At 36.5% G+C, this 16,860-nt stretch overlaps 2 protein-coding genes across 4 annotated transcripts in view; one reads left to right on the forward strand and one right to left on the reverse strand.

Annotated features, from left to right (window-relative positions):
- Positions 1–1,236: 1,236 nt before the first annotated feature.
- Positions 1,237–8,068, forward strand: PWWP2B_1 (PWWP domain containing 2B; the record flags this gene model as incomplete). 2 transcript variants are annotated; one of them, XM_012938921.3, is made up of 3 exons in its annotated part: positions 1,699–1,760; positions 1,878–1,948; positions 4,998–8,068. In XM_012938921.3, the coding sequence occupies 3 exons, from the start codon at positions 1,699–1,701 to the stop codon at positions 7,028–7,030; spliced, it is 2,166 nt and encodes a 721-aa protein (XP_012794375.2). In that variant the 3' UTR covers positions 7,031–8,068. The 2 variants fall into 2 exon arrangements, with proteins under 2 accessions (XP_051068728.1, XP_012794375.2); XM_051212809.1 differs by having other exon boundaries at positions 1,237–1,953.
- Positions 8,069–13,691: 5,623 nt separating this feature from the next.
- Positions 13,692–16,860, reverse strand: part of MS3_00004841 (uncharacterized protein) — a 31,175-nt gene continuing 28,006 nt past the window's right edge. The window contains exons 18-19 of one of the 2 annotated variants that reach the window (XM_051212810.1): positions 16,660–16,741; positions 13,692–14,396 (exon numbers count right to left, since the gene is read on the reverse strand). In XM_051212810.1, coding sequence (XP_051068729.1) covers positions 14,142–14,396; positions 16,660–16,741 — 337 coding nt within the window. In that variant the 3' untranslated portion in view covers positions 13,692–14,141. The remainder of the gene's footprint in view (positions 14,397–16,659; positions 16,742–16,860) is intronic. The other variant, XM_051212811.1, reaches the window with a different exon arrangement.

Here is a 16,860-nt window from a genome sequence, read left to right on the forward strand (position 1 = left end):
AACTAAAACACTATAAGAGTGGATGACAAACATCCATCATCTAGTGCCAAACATAAAATTGAAATGGGTCGTAAGACTGGTCTTTATACGGCTTTTGTGGTGTCGTACAAAAGTAGTAGAAGGCGTATGCTAAAATTTGTTGAAGCTCAGACCATACGAAAATTCAAACTCCCTTCATGCATCCCAAAACAGTTTTCTCACACTAAACCTACCCTGGTAAAGTTAATTGATTATCCAGCGGGGTAAATTTTACATTTTTTTCATATTATTTTCTTTATTGTCGTTGTTTTCTCCTACTCTTCATTTATCTAGTTGACTTTTTGTTTCATGTATAAACGTCCTTAACAGGAATATATGTGAACTGATTTTTGTAAATGTGTTGCGATACCCCATAATTCTGATAATCTTCGTCTTCCTGTTATACCACCGAAATTTACCACAAATTTATCTTACTTTCTTGTCTCTACTTTTTATGGCATTTTATATCATAAACTATCCTCTGCTATCTTCACGCTGTTGGCCTCTGACTGGTAGGCTTCCACTAGCCTAGTTCCATCTTCAAACTGGAAATTTGACAAAGCCGAGGCTGACAAGGAGTTCCAGCTATACGGTTTATCCGTTCTTAAAATTCTGCTTTAGGCTCTCTATTCTGGGAACCTTATGTATTTGGTTTAAATCCTTTTTTTTACCTGTACTGAATCATTTAAAGTACCACACAAATCCAATAAATAACCCAGAAATTCCCCGTTAATGGTTTGACTCCTCTTGAACTTACATCGTATAAAAAGGTTGGTTAGTTTAGATCTACTGCGTTATGGATCTACAGAGGCTGACTTTAAATCACGTCTACTCTTTCGCTGCAATTCAAAGACGTTGCTGTTAATTTTTCTCTTAATCGAATGGGCAATTCAGAAATTCAATGAAAAGTGTTTATGATTTCAAAATATCACCGTTGTATTTAGGGAATGCTTGAGTTTTCCACTTTGCACGTAAGACTGAGCTACGTGACATATAGGGAGGTGGATTATGATCTACAATGTGTCTAAGGCAATAAGTGTGCGAAACTAAGTGACAACCATGTCTAAGGATGTCCTGGATTTTCAAGGTTGGACAACGTCTTTGCCATTAACACCTTGATTATCAAAGACTCAAATCCCAATCAAACCAGAAGTCGAGATTGAAGTGATTCGAAGATGTATTTGAAAAATGGTTGATGTCCCGAAATTCGCTCGATCTAAGCCGGCTAGTTGTTGCGAGGGATGCGTAGCACGGAGCAACCAATGGTGAACTAGTGCAGTTGCTTGACCGGACACCTCCAGCTATGATGTGTCCAGAAAGAATAATGATGTCAGCATCAATATCGCAGAACTACAGAATTGTTTATCTTGGTGATTTATCTGCTGCTATTCGTAAATACCGAATCATGTGCTAGTATTCGATCCGGTCTATTCAAACAACCATTACCGGCATCGAATCTTAAATATCTGTCTACCAATATATTGGTTATTTGTTCTTAAAGTAAGTTACACTATAAGTTTTTTGTACTGTTAAACACTGCATCATTTTCCGTGACGGTTATCATGATAGCTCTCAAGTAGCTTGCACATAAATTTCATTTTGTGCTTCTATCTCATTTGATCATAACTGTTTGACTTTAAACCCTGGCTGAATATCCACCGATTATCACTTCACACTTTTATGGAGTCAGCACTTCGTGTATTTCTGAAGTCATTAGAAATCTTAGTACTTTGTTTGTCTGAGTAGGCGGCGTACGTAGGCGCATTTAATGTATTTCTATTTTCGGAGTTTCAAAATATCGGGCTTTCTGTAACGATTACAGATCAGAGAAACATATAAGTTTTCACCATTCACCACAGTAAATTTTTGGCTCATGTAATTTTTGCTACGGAAGTGATTGCTTTATTACTTCATTGGCAGTCACCCAACAGTAAGGTAATGTGTTTAAAGTCTTTTACTTTTGTTTTTACTAATTTTTTCGTCATTATCTTTCAAACACAACACATATTTGTGTAAATACTTATGGTCGGGCCTATCTCCACACGTTTATTCACTCTACTGTTTCTCAACGCTTATTTAAATGACGACCCATTGCTAGGCTTTGTCGACATTTCAGTGGTCGTGTTGTAAAAATGAGACCAATTATTTTGTCCTTAAAGGTCTTGCACTTTGTTTGATGACTAAGGAATGGTGTTTTTGGCAGGCCATTAGTACTTCTCACTGAAGTAGTAGTTGATATTCTTTTTGAATGTTCGTTGTATAAGATAGTGGTGGTTGTGTACGATGTCACTTTTCAGTGGGCTCATAGAATTCCACCGCTGACTTAATTTTCGGGGCGAAATAAACAAAGTTATCGACTGCAGATATGGTGTCTCAATGACTTATTCATAAGTATGAACACGCCTTTTGAATGCCTCAGACTAGGGGCATTGAGCGTAGTTTTGGAAGTTAATTATTCGCCATGAGTAAGTTGCCCTGGATTTCATTAATGCTTCAAGCAAAACACCGAATAACCTTTAATAGTAGTGTATCAGTTGTTTAATAATTAATAGCTTAAAACCATGTGGAAGGAAAAGTCAGCAAATCCGCAGTTTTATGCACTTTAGTCAGACGACAGTCGCATGTTGAAGTATATGGCGACTTAGGCTGCGTAACATGTGGCTTTACAAACTTTCGTTGGTTGAATTCATCCGTCCAGCATTATTGATCCAACCTTTCAGTCTACAGTTTCGGTGAAAAGTGGATGTTGATTAAAAAAATTAAGGTTTGCTTAGAGTGTCTCTGAAGGTAGACGTCCGAAAGTAAGTAGCCAGGCACGTATATATTTGCATTGACGAGTTTCGGTTGCTTCAATTCTAAAAGCGTATTGAGATTTATTTATTTAAATACAAACGTTTGTGCAAGGAGGCATCAAATATATGCGCCATAAATGTTTTGTTCGAGGGCTCGGATACTACCCGGGCGCCCAAACCAAGGCAGGTGGTTTCCTTAGGGGGCCACGAGGAGACAGTGAGCAGGACTTCCCTGTCAATGGCTGTATACACGTGACCATGTGAGAGCATTTGGATAGGGAGAGCTGACTCTCCCCACTTTCAGGCGTACCAGAGAATTCAGGGACTCGCGAAATGAGTGCAAATGTACGTAGTTCTTATATTATTGTTATCGTTTTCTTTACATCTTAGCTGTATTTTTTGTGCTGGGTGATTCAGACGAGGTTTTCATTCTCGTCCTAGATGTGTTTTGAAGTAATAGTGACTTACCTAGATAAGTGTTCTTAAGATTTGCATACACCATAATAGCGATCAGACAGCAACTGAAGTGTTGTGTGACCGAAATCCTGGGTCGTTTTGGTGACGGAGAGTGGTAATTTGAGTTTTAGTCTTAGTTATACTTGGTTGTCTAACGTGTCAAAGGATTCCGCGTTAACTACTAAGAAACCAATTTATCACGGTACAATGTAATCCCCAGACTTTACAGACTTGAATTATTGACAATTTACTTTTAGTCGCCCTCGGACTATCTAAAATCAATGTATTAATGCTCAGTTATCTCGTATGCTGACTCCCCACTCTCGGCATTTGAGGCAAATAGAAACAATAACAGGGCGGATTTGCATGCATACAATATATAATTCTCTTTGAACCTAGCACACAATAACACCGTCATGAACTATCCCATCGTTCTTGGCAGATCAGGAAACCCGGAAGTCACGAAAACATCAGGCTAGGTACTGTAATATAGAGTTTGAAAGTCTACACGAATAACTAACCATTATCTTCGTTTAAACTTAAGGCTAGAACTCGGCAATTAAGCTCAGAACAATTGCGCAACGAGCTTACACTTAGTTTGGTCTATACTAGCCTTCACTGTAAATTAAACTTGAAGTATGCATGAAAACAGAAAAAGCTGCCAGGCTGCACCGTTATTCTATACTTAGACCTAAATCCGCTTGAGTTTGTTGTTCGCATTTATCAGTGCCGAATATGTGTTAATAATGCAGTCGGATTTCAGTGGTCGAGAGTTGTACTCCACACAGTATGTTTTACGTTACTGGAATGAAAGTGAAGCAAGTGAATAAATGCAACAGTCAAGTTTCCCTTTTTTTGTAAACGAACAGGTAAGCTATCTACAGTGGCAATTATCTTAACATATTTGACTGATTTCTCAGTAGGTGCTGTTCTTGGATTTTCCCATACTATAGTCTACTGTTTTCTAACAGTGGTGTTTAGTTTACCTGTTTTGCATCTTAGCACCCGTTGTGCATATAAAAATGAGTAAAACTAGTTTCAGCACAACAATAAAGTGGTACTGAAATAGCATAATTAATGTTTACTTATACCTCAAGTGATTAAGTCATGTCACTGCAAACAAATGTTTTGCTAACAACTGAGTCGCGCTTAATTAAAAAATCACTTAGAGTTCCATTTATGCTACATTGACAGTAAATTCCTTTTTCTTATTGTCCTTATAAACGCACTCAATGGAAATTATTCGAAGTTTTCTAGCCCTTGAAATTTTCAGTTATCTACAGAGGCCAACTACTGTTGATATAATTTCGGACTATTTTTCTGGCTTTTGATTGACACTGTGATTCGAGGCTTATTAACTTCAATCTGAACACGTTTGTGACTGCTTACATTCCGTTACATGAAGATTTTAATGATCAAATCGGGCGATTAGTTGACCGTGTGGGAATACAGGAGTTTTCATAGTTGTCTGGCTAACACTTGCTAGGTGGTATTTTTTTTGACTTTTTTTATAGGTAACATCTGTGTAGCTTTATTGTGCCTCTTATATTTTTTCATTTTTTGGTACTCTTCTTGAAGTGATTAGTACTTTTTTTCGTTTAACCCTGTTCTACTCAGTCTTAGGTAGATGGTGTTTCCTGACCATTGTGGTTTTTGTTCACCATAAGTGTTTTGATTTTGCGTGTATTTAAAAGTGTTTATTAGTTGAGTTGTTAATTATTTATTTTTCAGGCGTTAAATTTTTCATGAAACCGCTACAACTGTCCAATGAAAATTTATCTGAATTTGTGCAGTCAAATACGTTGGAGTCTGATTCAGGAGATTGTTTTGGTGTAAATGTTTACGAGTTTCAAGAAGGAGAAGATCTTTATGGTCCCCGTGCACGTGGTTATCAAAAACCTAAACATATGTGGATGGCCAAAGACCAAGCCCTAACGAATAATAAGTCAAACAGTCCAACTCCAGCGACAACTCTAGATTTTGGAAGTGATTGTTGCACCACTCAGAATGGTTGCACTTCTGTTCCTTCTGGTAATTTGAGATGTCCGTCACCAAATAATATGACGTACACCATGGGTTCCCCATCAACATCTGGTAGTATCCAGGGCCTTTCAACAGCTCTATCGTCTTGTACCAACACAAGCAATAGTTTATGTAGTCATACCTCTCCAGTTATCGGTTTAAATATGGCTGAAGTCACTAGCACATTTGAGAGCCCTACTTTCATTGAAGGAAAAAATGAAAAAAGTGCACTGCTCACTTGTGAAATAAACTCTGTGATTAAAAAATCTAAATCCAGTGTCAAACTAACTACCAAAAAACGAACTACCGGAAAATATTCCCTAAAGAAATTTGAATCTAGCAGTAATACTAATTCATCTGTACCTGATACCAGTAAAGTTCAATCATCAAATAATAAACAGTCTTATTCTCACAGGCATCGACAACCTCGTTCTCGCAACAATCGAAAGTCTAAACGAAATTCTGTAAGTGAATCATCGTTGACTTCGTTTTATCCAACCCAAACTCCTGATTTGTCAACAGATAACCACCTGTCTTTATCACCCAGTTTGACTATGACGGAACAGATAAGCCAAGAATCTCCTATACAAGCACCTATGTATTCCAAAGGTTTAACTTCATCGTCTTTCGTTTCTGGCGGACTGAAAATTCGGCTTCGTCGGGACTCAGCTATAGATTTCAATATTGGGAAAGGTAAACGAGCTAAAAGTAAAACGGCTCCTGCAACATTTCGTATTGTAGAGTCGTGGTGTGATGCAGATGCTCCAGGAGGAGACTTTACCAGAAGGGCCAGGGCAGTTATCAGTAATTCTACTTCCCCTACATTTAGTCTGGTCTCAGGGGGATTACGTGTTGGTGATATAGTATGGGCTAAACTTGCTGGCTATCCGTATTGGCCATCCCAGGTTAACGCTATCTGGGCTCGCACTGCCCATCAGCTTTCTCAAGCCACTCTACTTCCAACTTCACAGTCATTGGACGGCAATGCGTCGTCTTTGGCTGTTCTTGCGACTCCTTCAGATCCAAGTTTGGCGGCTGGATATACTGCTCGCGTTGACTGGCTTGCTTGGGATCAGTGTTCTTATTTAAGCTGTGCTAAGTTGTACCCTTTTAAAGAGTCTTTCGACAAACTTTATAATCCACGTACCCGGGTAAAAGGATACGCAGAAGCTGTGCGCCTTGCGAAGCAAATTGTGAATGGGACCTATATTCCCAATGAAAATTTGGATTCTCAGTTGTCGTGTATGTCTCCACAAAATAAATCTCATTCATCATTGTCTGGTCAGATTTCGGCGCCACCTAGTACTGATAGCCAGTGGTCATCTATGACAACTCTTTCATCTTCCCTAGAAATTCCGACTACAGGTACTAGTAATCAAACTTCTCGTGAATTAATGGACAAACACACCATACTATTGCCATCTGAATTACCACCAGATCCCTATATATCATCACAATTAAGTCCATCTCCCCATTCAGTCACGAACCTCTACTCTGGTGAGGGATTAGTGAGAACTTCAGACGCATTTTCATCTACATCTAATAACTCATGCCTTCTAATTGGTGATAAAAGCCTGGAACTGCCTGAATTGGACAATATGGCGTTGTGGGCTCCTCTTCCCCAATTAGATGTTTCAGGTCTTGGTGTTTTCCATGTTCCGACCTTTTCAGAAGATGAGGAAGAATTGGATCAATCCATTGTGAACCAGCTGCACTTAGATTTCGGTTCATGTCTGCAATAATGATACAATAGCCATAATCGTGATATTAACAAGAAGGTAATGCTTTTTTTTATCTCCAATCTTTCAAAACACAAAGTGTATCATTTTTTGTTTATTCTTGTTTTTTCTCAATATCTCTCCTTAATTGTGATAGATCTACACTTAATCTATGAAAATGTTCTGGTGCCTATTTTATGATATTGCCCCACCCTTGGGTTCGTTTTTGCCATCCTCCATTACATTTACTAGACTCCTATTAACCGAATATCACTTTTGATTTTACAAATCGTTTACTAGTAGTTCACGCCCAGTTTGCAGCAGTCAAAATTTGGAATTGTGTATATTAAATAAGAATCACTGATGTGTTACAGTTACTGTTGTTATTGTCACTTTCTACGAAACTGCAAAGTCATGTATCGCACAGATCATCTCAATAAACTCATGTATTCAGGTATTTATATAATGTAGTAACTATGTATTAAGAAATTCAATTTTAACTTCTATCCAATTTTTTTTTGTGCATATAAATATGGTTGCATGTGTTTCTATTTTTCATTGAATTTTTTGTACACATGCTCCAGCTTGTTATTTCTTCATTTTCTTTTAAATATCTGTTGTTCATTCACATAAGAATAACACATTTATGATCTGAATTGTCTGTTCAAGAATGTGTATTTACTGTTTCTATTCCCAGTCATCTTTATATGGGATTGTAAAAGTAATCTCAGCTTCGTCTTCTTTATTATTATTATTATTATTATTATGGGATTTTCCTATTTAGACATAATTGTCACCCTTATCTTTTAAAGAAAACAAACTGTGCTCATTTCTTGTATAAATATTATTTTTAAAGTTTAAAAAAAAATATCCTTTATCCTATATACAGTTATCATTCTTCTCATATTGCAGTTTGATTTGAGATCATGAATGAAATAATCTGTCTTTGTAGTTTGTTTGTTTTTTCTCTCTCCATTAAATGCTCACTTATTTTCTGGTCTCAAATTATAGCAATTTATATGCATATATATATACGATTTCACAAAGTAAATCAGCTTACTGAATTTTCATGCTAATTTTTTCTAAATTGGGTTATTCATTTATCCCCATAATGTTTATTGCTCATCATTTCTATAGCAACTAATTTCTTTTAGATATAGGGAATCTTACGTAAAATTATGTTTCATTTAGTTTAGTTATTACTCACTAAAGGCTAAATGTCTAGAAATATTTATCTGATTTCATTAGTTATGGATGATTTTGAATTAGATGTCATTGAAATTATCAAGCGGATCATTATTGACTTATGAAACAATAAATAGTATGTTTGAACGGTTTACCTTCAATTGTGAAAGTTTATGTTTTATACTGACTATCGATAACGTTTTGTAGACAATGCTTACCAGTAATGTAATGAGGGCCCCCAACTGCCCTGGTATGGCTGAGAGTGGGGAGAGTCACCTCTCCATCTTCTAATGCTCTCACATGGCCACGTGCATGCAACCACTGATAGGGAAGTCCTACTCACTGCATTCTTGCACCACGGGTTTTGTTTACGAAATCGAGAGGATGAAAAGCGAATGTCCGACGCTTTAACCAGGTTGGTGGATATGTAGAGTCCACCTAGAGGAGTTGGAAATCCCTGATTGCAAACCAATAGTGGAGATGGGCTCTAGGATCCTGAAGGAATAAATGGCGCATGAACCGATCGCCGGTCACCAGTAACCATGAAACTGCATCTCCTTACATTGCTCCACTGCCTTGTGGTTTAGACCTTTAGGTCAAAGGTTCGGGATGTGACTCCCTTCGAAATCCACCTGCTTCAGTTTGGGTACCTGGGTAGTATCTCAGCCCTCACACAAATCGAATGATTTATGTGGCGCATATCTAGTTGGTGCCTCTTTGCATCAATGTTTATGTGTTTAAATAAAATAATGTAGTGGGATAACTAGTGAGGATTTTGTAAGTACTACATTTTTTGATTAATACACGTATGCGTTAAAGTAAATTGTCTTTCCAACTTAAGCACAAATATACTAAGGATTTTGTGTAACATTCATTTTTTAGAAATCCAGGTTGGGTTTTTGTTTAAGTAACAAAGGGATTTTCAAAATATTCATACATCATTTACTTACTTAATATGACATTTTGTCAGTGACAAAGTGGGAAACTGATCGGATAGATTCATTTATTATATAGTATTTCTTCTAGACTTTTATGTATTATAACGTAGACAGTAAACTTCTCCATTGTTTAAAGTTACAAAATGTAAGAATATTTTGGCATAGGTACAGTAATTTCTTGAACATAGATTAAGATACAAAATTACGTATATTTTCAAATGCTTGACGTTAGATCAAGTTGTTAATATTTTTAATTCATAGTCTTCATTTTTTTGATAAACCCATTAAAAGGGAAATCTTATAATACGGATTAGTTTTGATGTGATGTTAATGTATCCTACTATTCTTTTCGATTACGATCGTGTTCACTGAAGTCCGCATTCTTTAAGAGTATTGGAAACTAGATCCTTATTTAAATGCATTTATAGAGAAATAGTGTTGTGGTCTGTAGAATAAGTTCTTTTTATTTAATACTATCACGGTATATTGCAGTCATGTACCAGATCACCTCACTGCAGTATATGAAAATGTGAGGGACTAAATCATTAAGTTTAAGAACGGAAATAAATATGTAGCCTTAGTTGGCATATAATCTTGCTTCGGTCTGGGCACCCGGACAGTATCACAGCCTACACACAAATCAAGTGACTTGTATATCGCATATATATTCGCTGCCCCTTTGCACCAACATTTATTTATTTAAATAAATATAACCCTCATAACTGATAAATTTAAGTGGAATATATGATGAAATTTGCCATGTAGAACTGTTTAGTATAACTGAGTCATCAAGGCCATTAAACCTTATTCCTCGGAAAAGATTTTGGTCGCCAAACCATTGAATAAAGACTGGGTGGATGTAATTATAATTAATATAATGTGCAATTCTAGTGACATCAGTAATGCAGACCGCGATGGTTGTTTCACTACAGTCTGACGAAATAACTATATCAAGGTCTAGGTGCTAATGCCGATATAGAGTGTCGTATGTGACGATAAAATACTGGTTTCCGCTTGATACGGCATTCGAGGTCAGTGCAATCACTCTTACCGATTCTAAGCATTTTTTCTGCGACTTTGCTTTTACTTTTCCTAAATAGAAGTATCTTTTTTGTATTTTATGTTTGACGGCGAATGCGTGCAAGCTTCTTGCTTCATTAAATATTCTAATCCTGTTTATTGACATCAATTTAATGTATCCTCATAAGCAGTAAACCATAAAGGGGAAGGGGACACAATATAATATAAAAATCCCTTGCCGAGTGTTCACATCTCTTGATTGAACAAAGAATATCAATTGACTGCTAACAAACTGCCTGGTATCAGTTTACTCAAGCGCAATGTGACATATCGACGAACCATCAAACACTTAAATCTCGGTATAAAAATGAATTTATTTTACTTGAATCGAATAATATTGGTACAAGAGGGCACCAAATATATATGCGCCACATAAAACAATGAGAATTCGAAGAGAAGAAAAGAAGGTAAGGAGCGCAAAGAAAAAGAACAATAACGAACAGATTAGTGTAATAGTAATAAAAATAATAATAGGGGAAACGGATAGGTACAATCAGAAGAAATCTTCCAGTTAAGGAAGAAACAACCACTTTTTATGAAGAAAGTAAAAGAAGGTTACAGCAGGATCGCCACTGGTTTCTATTCTGAGCCATATCTGATAACGTCTCTAGCCACTGTGTCGCACCATCTCTCGGACTCCAGTCAGGGAGACGTGAAGGACCAACCGAAGCCAGCCCTTTGCAGCCTTCTTTCATACCACGACACCATTTCATACACTGACCACCTCTCCGCTTTTTCCAACCAGTCCCAGAGTCGGCAAATAATGCACGACGTGGAATTCTCTGGGACGACATTCGTAGAACATGTCCAAGCCACCGAAGTCGGTGTTTCAAGATGGTGACACCAATTGCATTATCGTCTCTGTGACCGAACACACGATGCCGAACCTCTTCATTACTAACGTGGTATTGTCACTGGATGTCAGCAATCCTTCGGAGACAACGATGACCGAACACAGGGTCGTCTAACATCCTCAGCTCGGAGAGGCCAAGTCTCACAAGCATAGAGCAAAACTGCCCTCACCGACGCGTTGTAGATCCGACCTTTTACAGCCAGACTAACATCACGCATATATATTTGGTGCCCTCTTGTACCAATATTTATGTGTTCAAATAAAATAAATAATACGGCCATGCCAGGGTATTCGGGAGCGTGAAAATATAACTAAGAGTAATGTGCGAAATCCAAACACAATTTCACGGATCACAACTGGAGTACGGCTTCAATTCTTCTTAATTTTAGTCCATGTCCAATAAAATTTCATGTTTACAATTAAAAATTAAATAGAAACCCATAAAACTGTCTTTATTCCGTAACGTTGTCTAGAAGTCATAGAGGGGCTCTGCACGAATGTTGATGGTCACTTTTTCCTAGCGTACTTGCAGTTACTAACTTTCTAACAGCCTACCAAAGTTGATGAGTGTACAAGCGGGCATCTATGGTATTTATGTAACTTGAAGGGGAAGATGCAACCCTTATAAACCGTACAGCTGGCTTTGAACAGTGAAAGTGAATCCTTATATGCGTCACTGTTGCCTTTCAGATCCAGCTTTCTCCAGTCCACTTTTATGGCTACAATTCTGCCAAATGATTAAAAGGAATGCCTGATGTCAAGAAGTACGAGGGCTGTTAACCTGATATATGTGCGATGATTTTTATGCATCATCTGGAGCGTAAAGGTCAGCTCAGTGAACTTACTACTTAATTGAAATCCGGCTGGCTTGAACAAAGTTGGGGGATTATTTCATATTTTTATCTTCATTCCTGGAGGAAACTCGTAATAGTTCGTTTCAACTGAGTGACATTTGTTGTCTTAGCAGTCGACGTCTTTTCGGTTTATTCACCAAATGAGTCTGACTTAAGGCGTTAGAGCAGTGGGACAATTCACTATGACCAGTATTTTTGGAGATGACTGGTTTCAAACACTGCTTCTTGCAAATGGTTAGGTACGTTCGTTACTTCTATTTTGAGGGATAATAAAATACGAGATAAGAAACTGAAAGAGTCTAATCGGAAGTCAGCGTTTTGTATTAAGAAAGTATTTTTCGCCGTAAAAAAGAATGGTATTCACCATACCTACTGTTTCCTGTAAGTAGAGGCGTTGCGCTCTTCACTGGAATCAAAGCTAGATTTAATTCACTATTCAGTTGCAATAATCGCAAAGTCCATTAAGCTGTAGTTATATTAATATTTCGAACAAATGAATTGGAACAGTGCATAAGTAATTCCGTTTCGTATTTAAGTAGGGATTTCCGGAATAGTTTTGTATGCTTATGTAATTAAAGCCAGTTGTGGTTACTTTTAAAGATGACCGTAAACAGACATGTGGATATGTAGAAAATGCAACGGTAAAGCCTAGATTGTCGTTCTGATCGTTGACTTCATCGTCTATTCCTTTTAAATCCGGTAATAAACTTCTTCAAAACTATTTGAAGCAGTCTGATGATGATAAATCCGAAGTCATTTATTCTCTTTACAAAGTTAGTTTGCCATGAAGAATTCATTCGATATTTACTCACATCTAGTTGGGAACGATAGTTTAGTGGTGATAAAATAGTTAACTTACAACTAACTAACCGGTAACGGATTCGACTTTTAGACGACTTACTCAGCTTTGGATAGGTGAGTCGCATGACCAGCATTCAAACAGGAACCGTGAGTGCATATAGAGTTGATCATCACTTTTCTCAATCTGTAATCTTACTAAGTTAATATACTAGGAATGACTAAATTAGGTTAAAGATTTAAGTCCGATTTGTCAACTAATAAATTCACAATAAATCTATGTAACGCGCTTGCATAAAATTGTTCTGTGTGATTATGCATCATCCACTAAACAGACTAATCTTGATAATTCATCTAGAAAACACCATCAAATGAAGTCAGGGTCAACAAGTGTATTCTAATATGTAACTAGATATAGCCAAAATACAACGGTGTTTCGTGATAATTATCCGAAAACTATGATATTCAGAAACATTATGTTATTCACCGACAATATATGTATTAAGTACATGTTTAGGGCTACTGCATAAAATATCAATCAATCTTTAAAGCGTACTCATCATTTAGTTGTTTATTTGTAGTAAATCAACCGGAAATTACACCTACGTAGTTTACTTGATCCATTGTTTTGAACACACATAACACTGAATATTAATGGATTACCCACGAAACTCCAGCGTTTGTTGATCGATGATTACCTCATTAATTTTCCCAAATTATAAAAGTAGTCAAATATATTAGGTTGTTGACAGTCTTAGACATGTATATCGCAACGTTCAAAACTGGGAATTTATGAAAAGTTCTGTTGTGACGGGTGGTGTCCGAAATCTGATCCTAACATACCATGTAGTTAAAGTAATCAGCTGTCAACTGTTAGGTTCAAGGTCCGAATTTTGCATATATCGTTTTAGGTAAGCGAGTAAACAAATTCGTACTTTGTAAATAAGTTCTATTATTATACTAGGAATTATAAACCTCATCGTGACATTTACTTATTACTTTTGTTTATTTTTCTGATACTTTCTTAAATCGTTCTATAGTCATAGTATGTTTCCCCCCAAAAAAAAACCGGTTACTGATGAAGTTACAGTAAGGTTAAACTGATATAATAATTTTCTTGAGAGTGGGATGAGATACATTTCTTCAGATGTCTGACTACTGACGGTATCAGAGGTGACCAAACCGCTTTCAGGGTCATCCCTACTCTCTCAAAATAGTAAAAAGTGTCTCTCAACTTCACGAACTTATTGCGGAGCGTTTCATGCAATAAATTTAGAATAAAACTACTATATATACAATTACTCTTAACGGCGCAAGAAAACAAACAGAATACTACAAAAGACGTGTATAAAAGAAAACGGTAAGTGGTTGTGTACAAGGGTTTATATATGTATGAACAAAATAATTAACAGTTATGTTAGCTTTCGTTAGTCATTATGGCTTCGTCCACCTGTCCCTCCACCTCCTCCTTCACGTACTTCAATTTGAAATTTATACTCTTGATCACAACCCATATACGCATCTGACATAAAAAACAAAGTGAATTCATGACGACCTGAATGGTTTGGTGCATTCAAATCTAAGCGAACTTTCATTGATTGTGAAACAAATAGGCGCTTGATTGCAACTAATGAATTTGTTTTTACTTCTCCAACTACCAACCACCAACCTTCTTCACGGGGCTACAAAATAACAAAAATTAAAATCAAATGTTTGTTTAGTTAAATCTATAAATTAATTTGATTTACAGATCAAAATATCATCACATTCAATGGCAAAAAGTTATTACTGACATATATATGTTATAGATTGTTGATTAGCTATGATTATGGACGACGTCTCGCGTAAGATATACTCAATATACAAATACATGTAACAGTATTATTATTATTAATTTACTCATCATTTGATTTTGGATAAAAGTATGGTAAGACTTGGGTAGACGACGATCGAGGAACTAGGGTTATTCTGACACCGGGTAAGTCCTAGCTTATGATCATTAAATCAATACTTAATCGATAGTTAAGGAGATGTTAATCTAGTATTAAATCCGACAAAAAAATATCTTCACAAATTTACATTTTATAACTTTATTCTCGAGGATCAAAGAAAACAATTTGACTGTTGCTAATGTCTTCAGACTTCGAGTTAGCTGGAAGTAGAAACACTAGGATTAAAACTAACGTACAGGTTGTTTTATTGAGTGTTGTTAGGGAACGTAAAACTATGATGTTAGCGGGACATAGATTGGATTAAATCATGCTAAATACACGCTTGCATTGGCGCACGCTGATTGGATAAGGATTAGCCAATCAGCGTTAGGCAATACTTAGTGAACACTCCAGAAATCTTCACATGTGAAAATTATAAATATACTAACGTTTTCCCTATTGCGCTTCTTACTTCCACATAACCTTGTTGTTTGGAATATAATCTCTTTTCCTGTTCAACCGTGTTCTGATTTGGAGACTTGTCGAGTAAATTGGTGTCCGAGAATACTAAGCAATAGGAATAACTGGGTTATAACCGTAAGAGAGAGAAATATAACACATGTCTAAATCTTAAATACTTAAAACGACAGTTTTAAAATATACACCACAACTATATATTTCAAAACAATAAGTATGTTTGAGATTAGTAATACTTTGAATAACAAATCTTAAACATTTATTTTCCAATCAATGAGAGAAAGAAATCATTATTAGACGCGAAATGGGATTACAATTAGTATTAAAATTAGAATAGGTGAATATGCAACAACTTGTTTTACAATCAACCTATCCACACTTTCAACAATTCTACAAATTAAAGTGTGTTGTAATTTAATTGAAGCTGTATTTATCATTATATTGATTACAAAAAAAAACCGACAATAAAAGCCCCGGTAAGACTATGAGTGAGGAGAGTTCATTAACTCTTTCAAAAGGTACCCATATAATCACTAACGGGTAAGTTCTATTCACTGTCTTCTTACGGGTATTGTCATGGTTACCGGCTACCACGGGACCACATCTCATAACACTGCTCCACAGCTTTGTGGACTAAACCTTTAGGTCAAATGATCAAGGAGTGCCCATCTGAGAAAACTAACTTGGCACCCGGGCAGCATCTTCGCCCACACAAAAGTAACAAAGTGATTTGCACTCGCTATCTACATAAACAACTGTTGCAAGTACTTAGTTACACAAAGACTGAATTTACACATCCTTTATATTGACATTCTGTTTATTTCTATTTTTCATCTCACAAAGCAGATCGCCTGTGGTGGAAACCTTGTCCTATTCGAACGATCTCAAGCCACTGAATGGTCGAAAGCTGAGTGCTACCATTGAATACGGATTCTAAATTAACCCTTCTGAAACTACTTATTCCATTCAAACTGGCCTCCTCCTTCAACGTTCGTATACTAATGCAGACGGGACAGCAGATATAGTCGGTTGCCTTTAGAAAACCTTAATATCGATGTCTATTGTCCATCCGAAACCCGTATTCAAGACTTTAGCGAAGTACTACAAATTCGCTCTACGTTTGTCACTTCGAAAGGCTTGTTCCACGTGAGTTTATCCGGGACGCTGTGGCGTGTTCGCCTGGTTTTTCTGGCGTTCATGTCTCACTGAGTGCCAGATCTGAGGCAGTACTAACCGACTGGATCCTTATTAACAGTCATTATGTAGTGTTAGATTTGAAAGCTCCATAAGTGGGAAGAAAACGGTGAGAGAAATGATATGTTTTCATCATCTCCGCCCATGCAAAAACAGATTCCGGAACGGCTGAACTATAATTCTCTCTTTCACTAATGTTGATTATACTCACCTTCTATCTCTTGAGAATCCCATGTTTTATTGTATGACGTATATTTGTTTGAACGCTTACTTATACCAATACTGATGTATTTTAATAAATAATGATATACTGTAAAAAAAAATAGTAGATGAATAATCTTACCTGAGAGAAAAACGGTGCTATAACTGGACCCACATTATCTTCTTCACGTTCTAACGATACTTGAACAGTTAATGTTTCGCCACTTAGCATGAAAAAAAAGAATGATAAAAGTATTTGCATTTAAAAAATACTCAGTAAATAGAAGTAAGTAAATTAGAACGTAAAAATGGAATGAAATATGATTGCATGATGATGTAATAA

The sequence above is a fragment of the Schistosoma haematobium genome, chromosome 3 (assembly GCF_000699445.3).
Source record: "Schistosoma haematobium chromosome 3, whole genome shotgun sequence".
Classification (NCBI taxonomy): domain Eukaryota; kingdom Metazoa; phylum Platyhelminthes; class Trematoda; order Strigeidida; family Schistosomatidae; genus Schistosoma; species Schistosoma haematobium.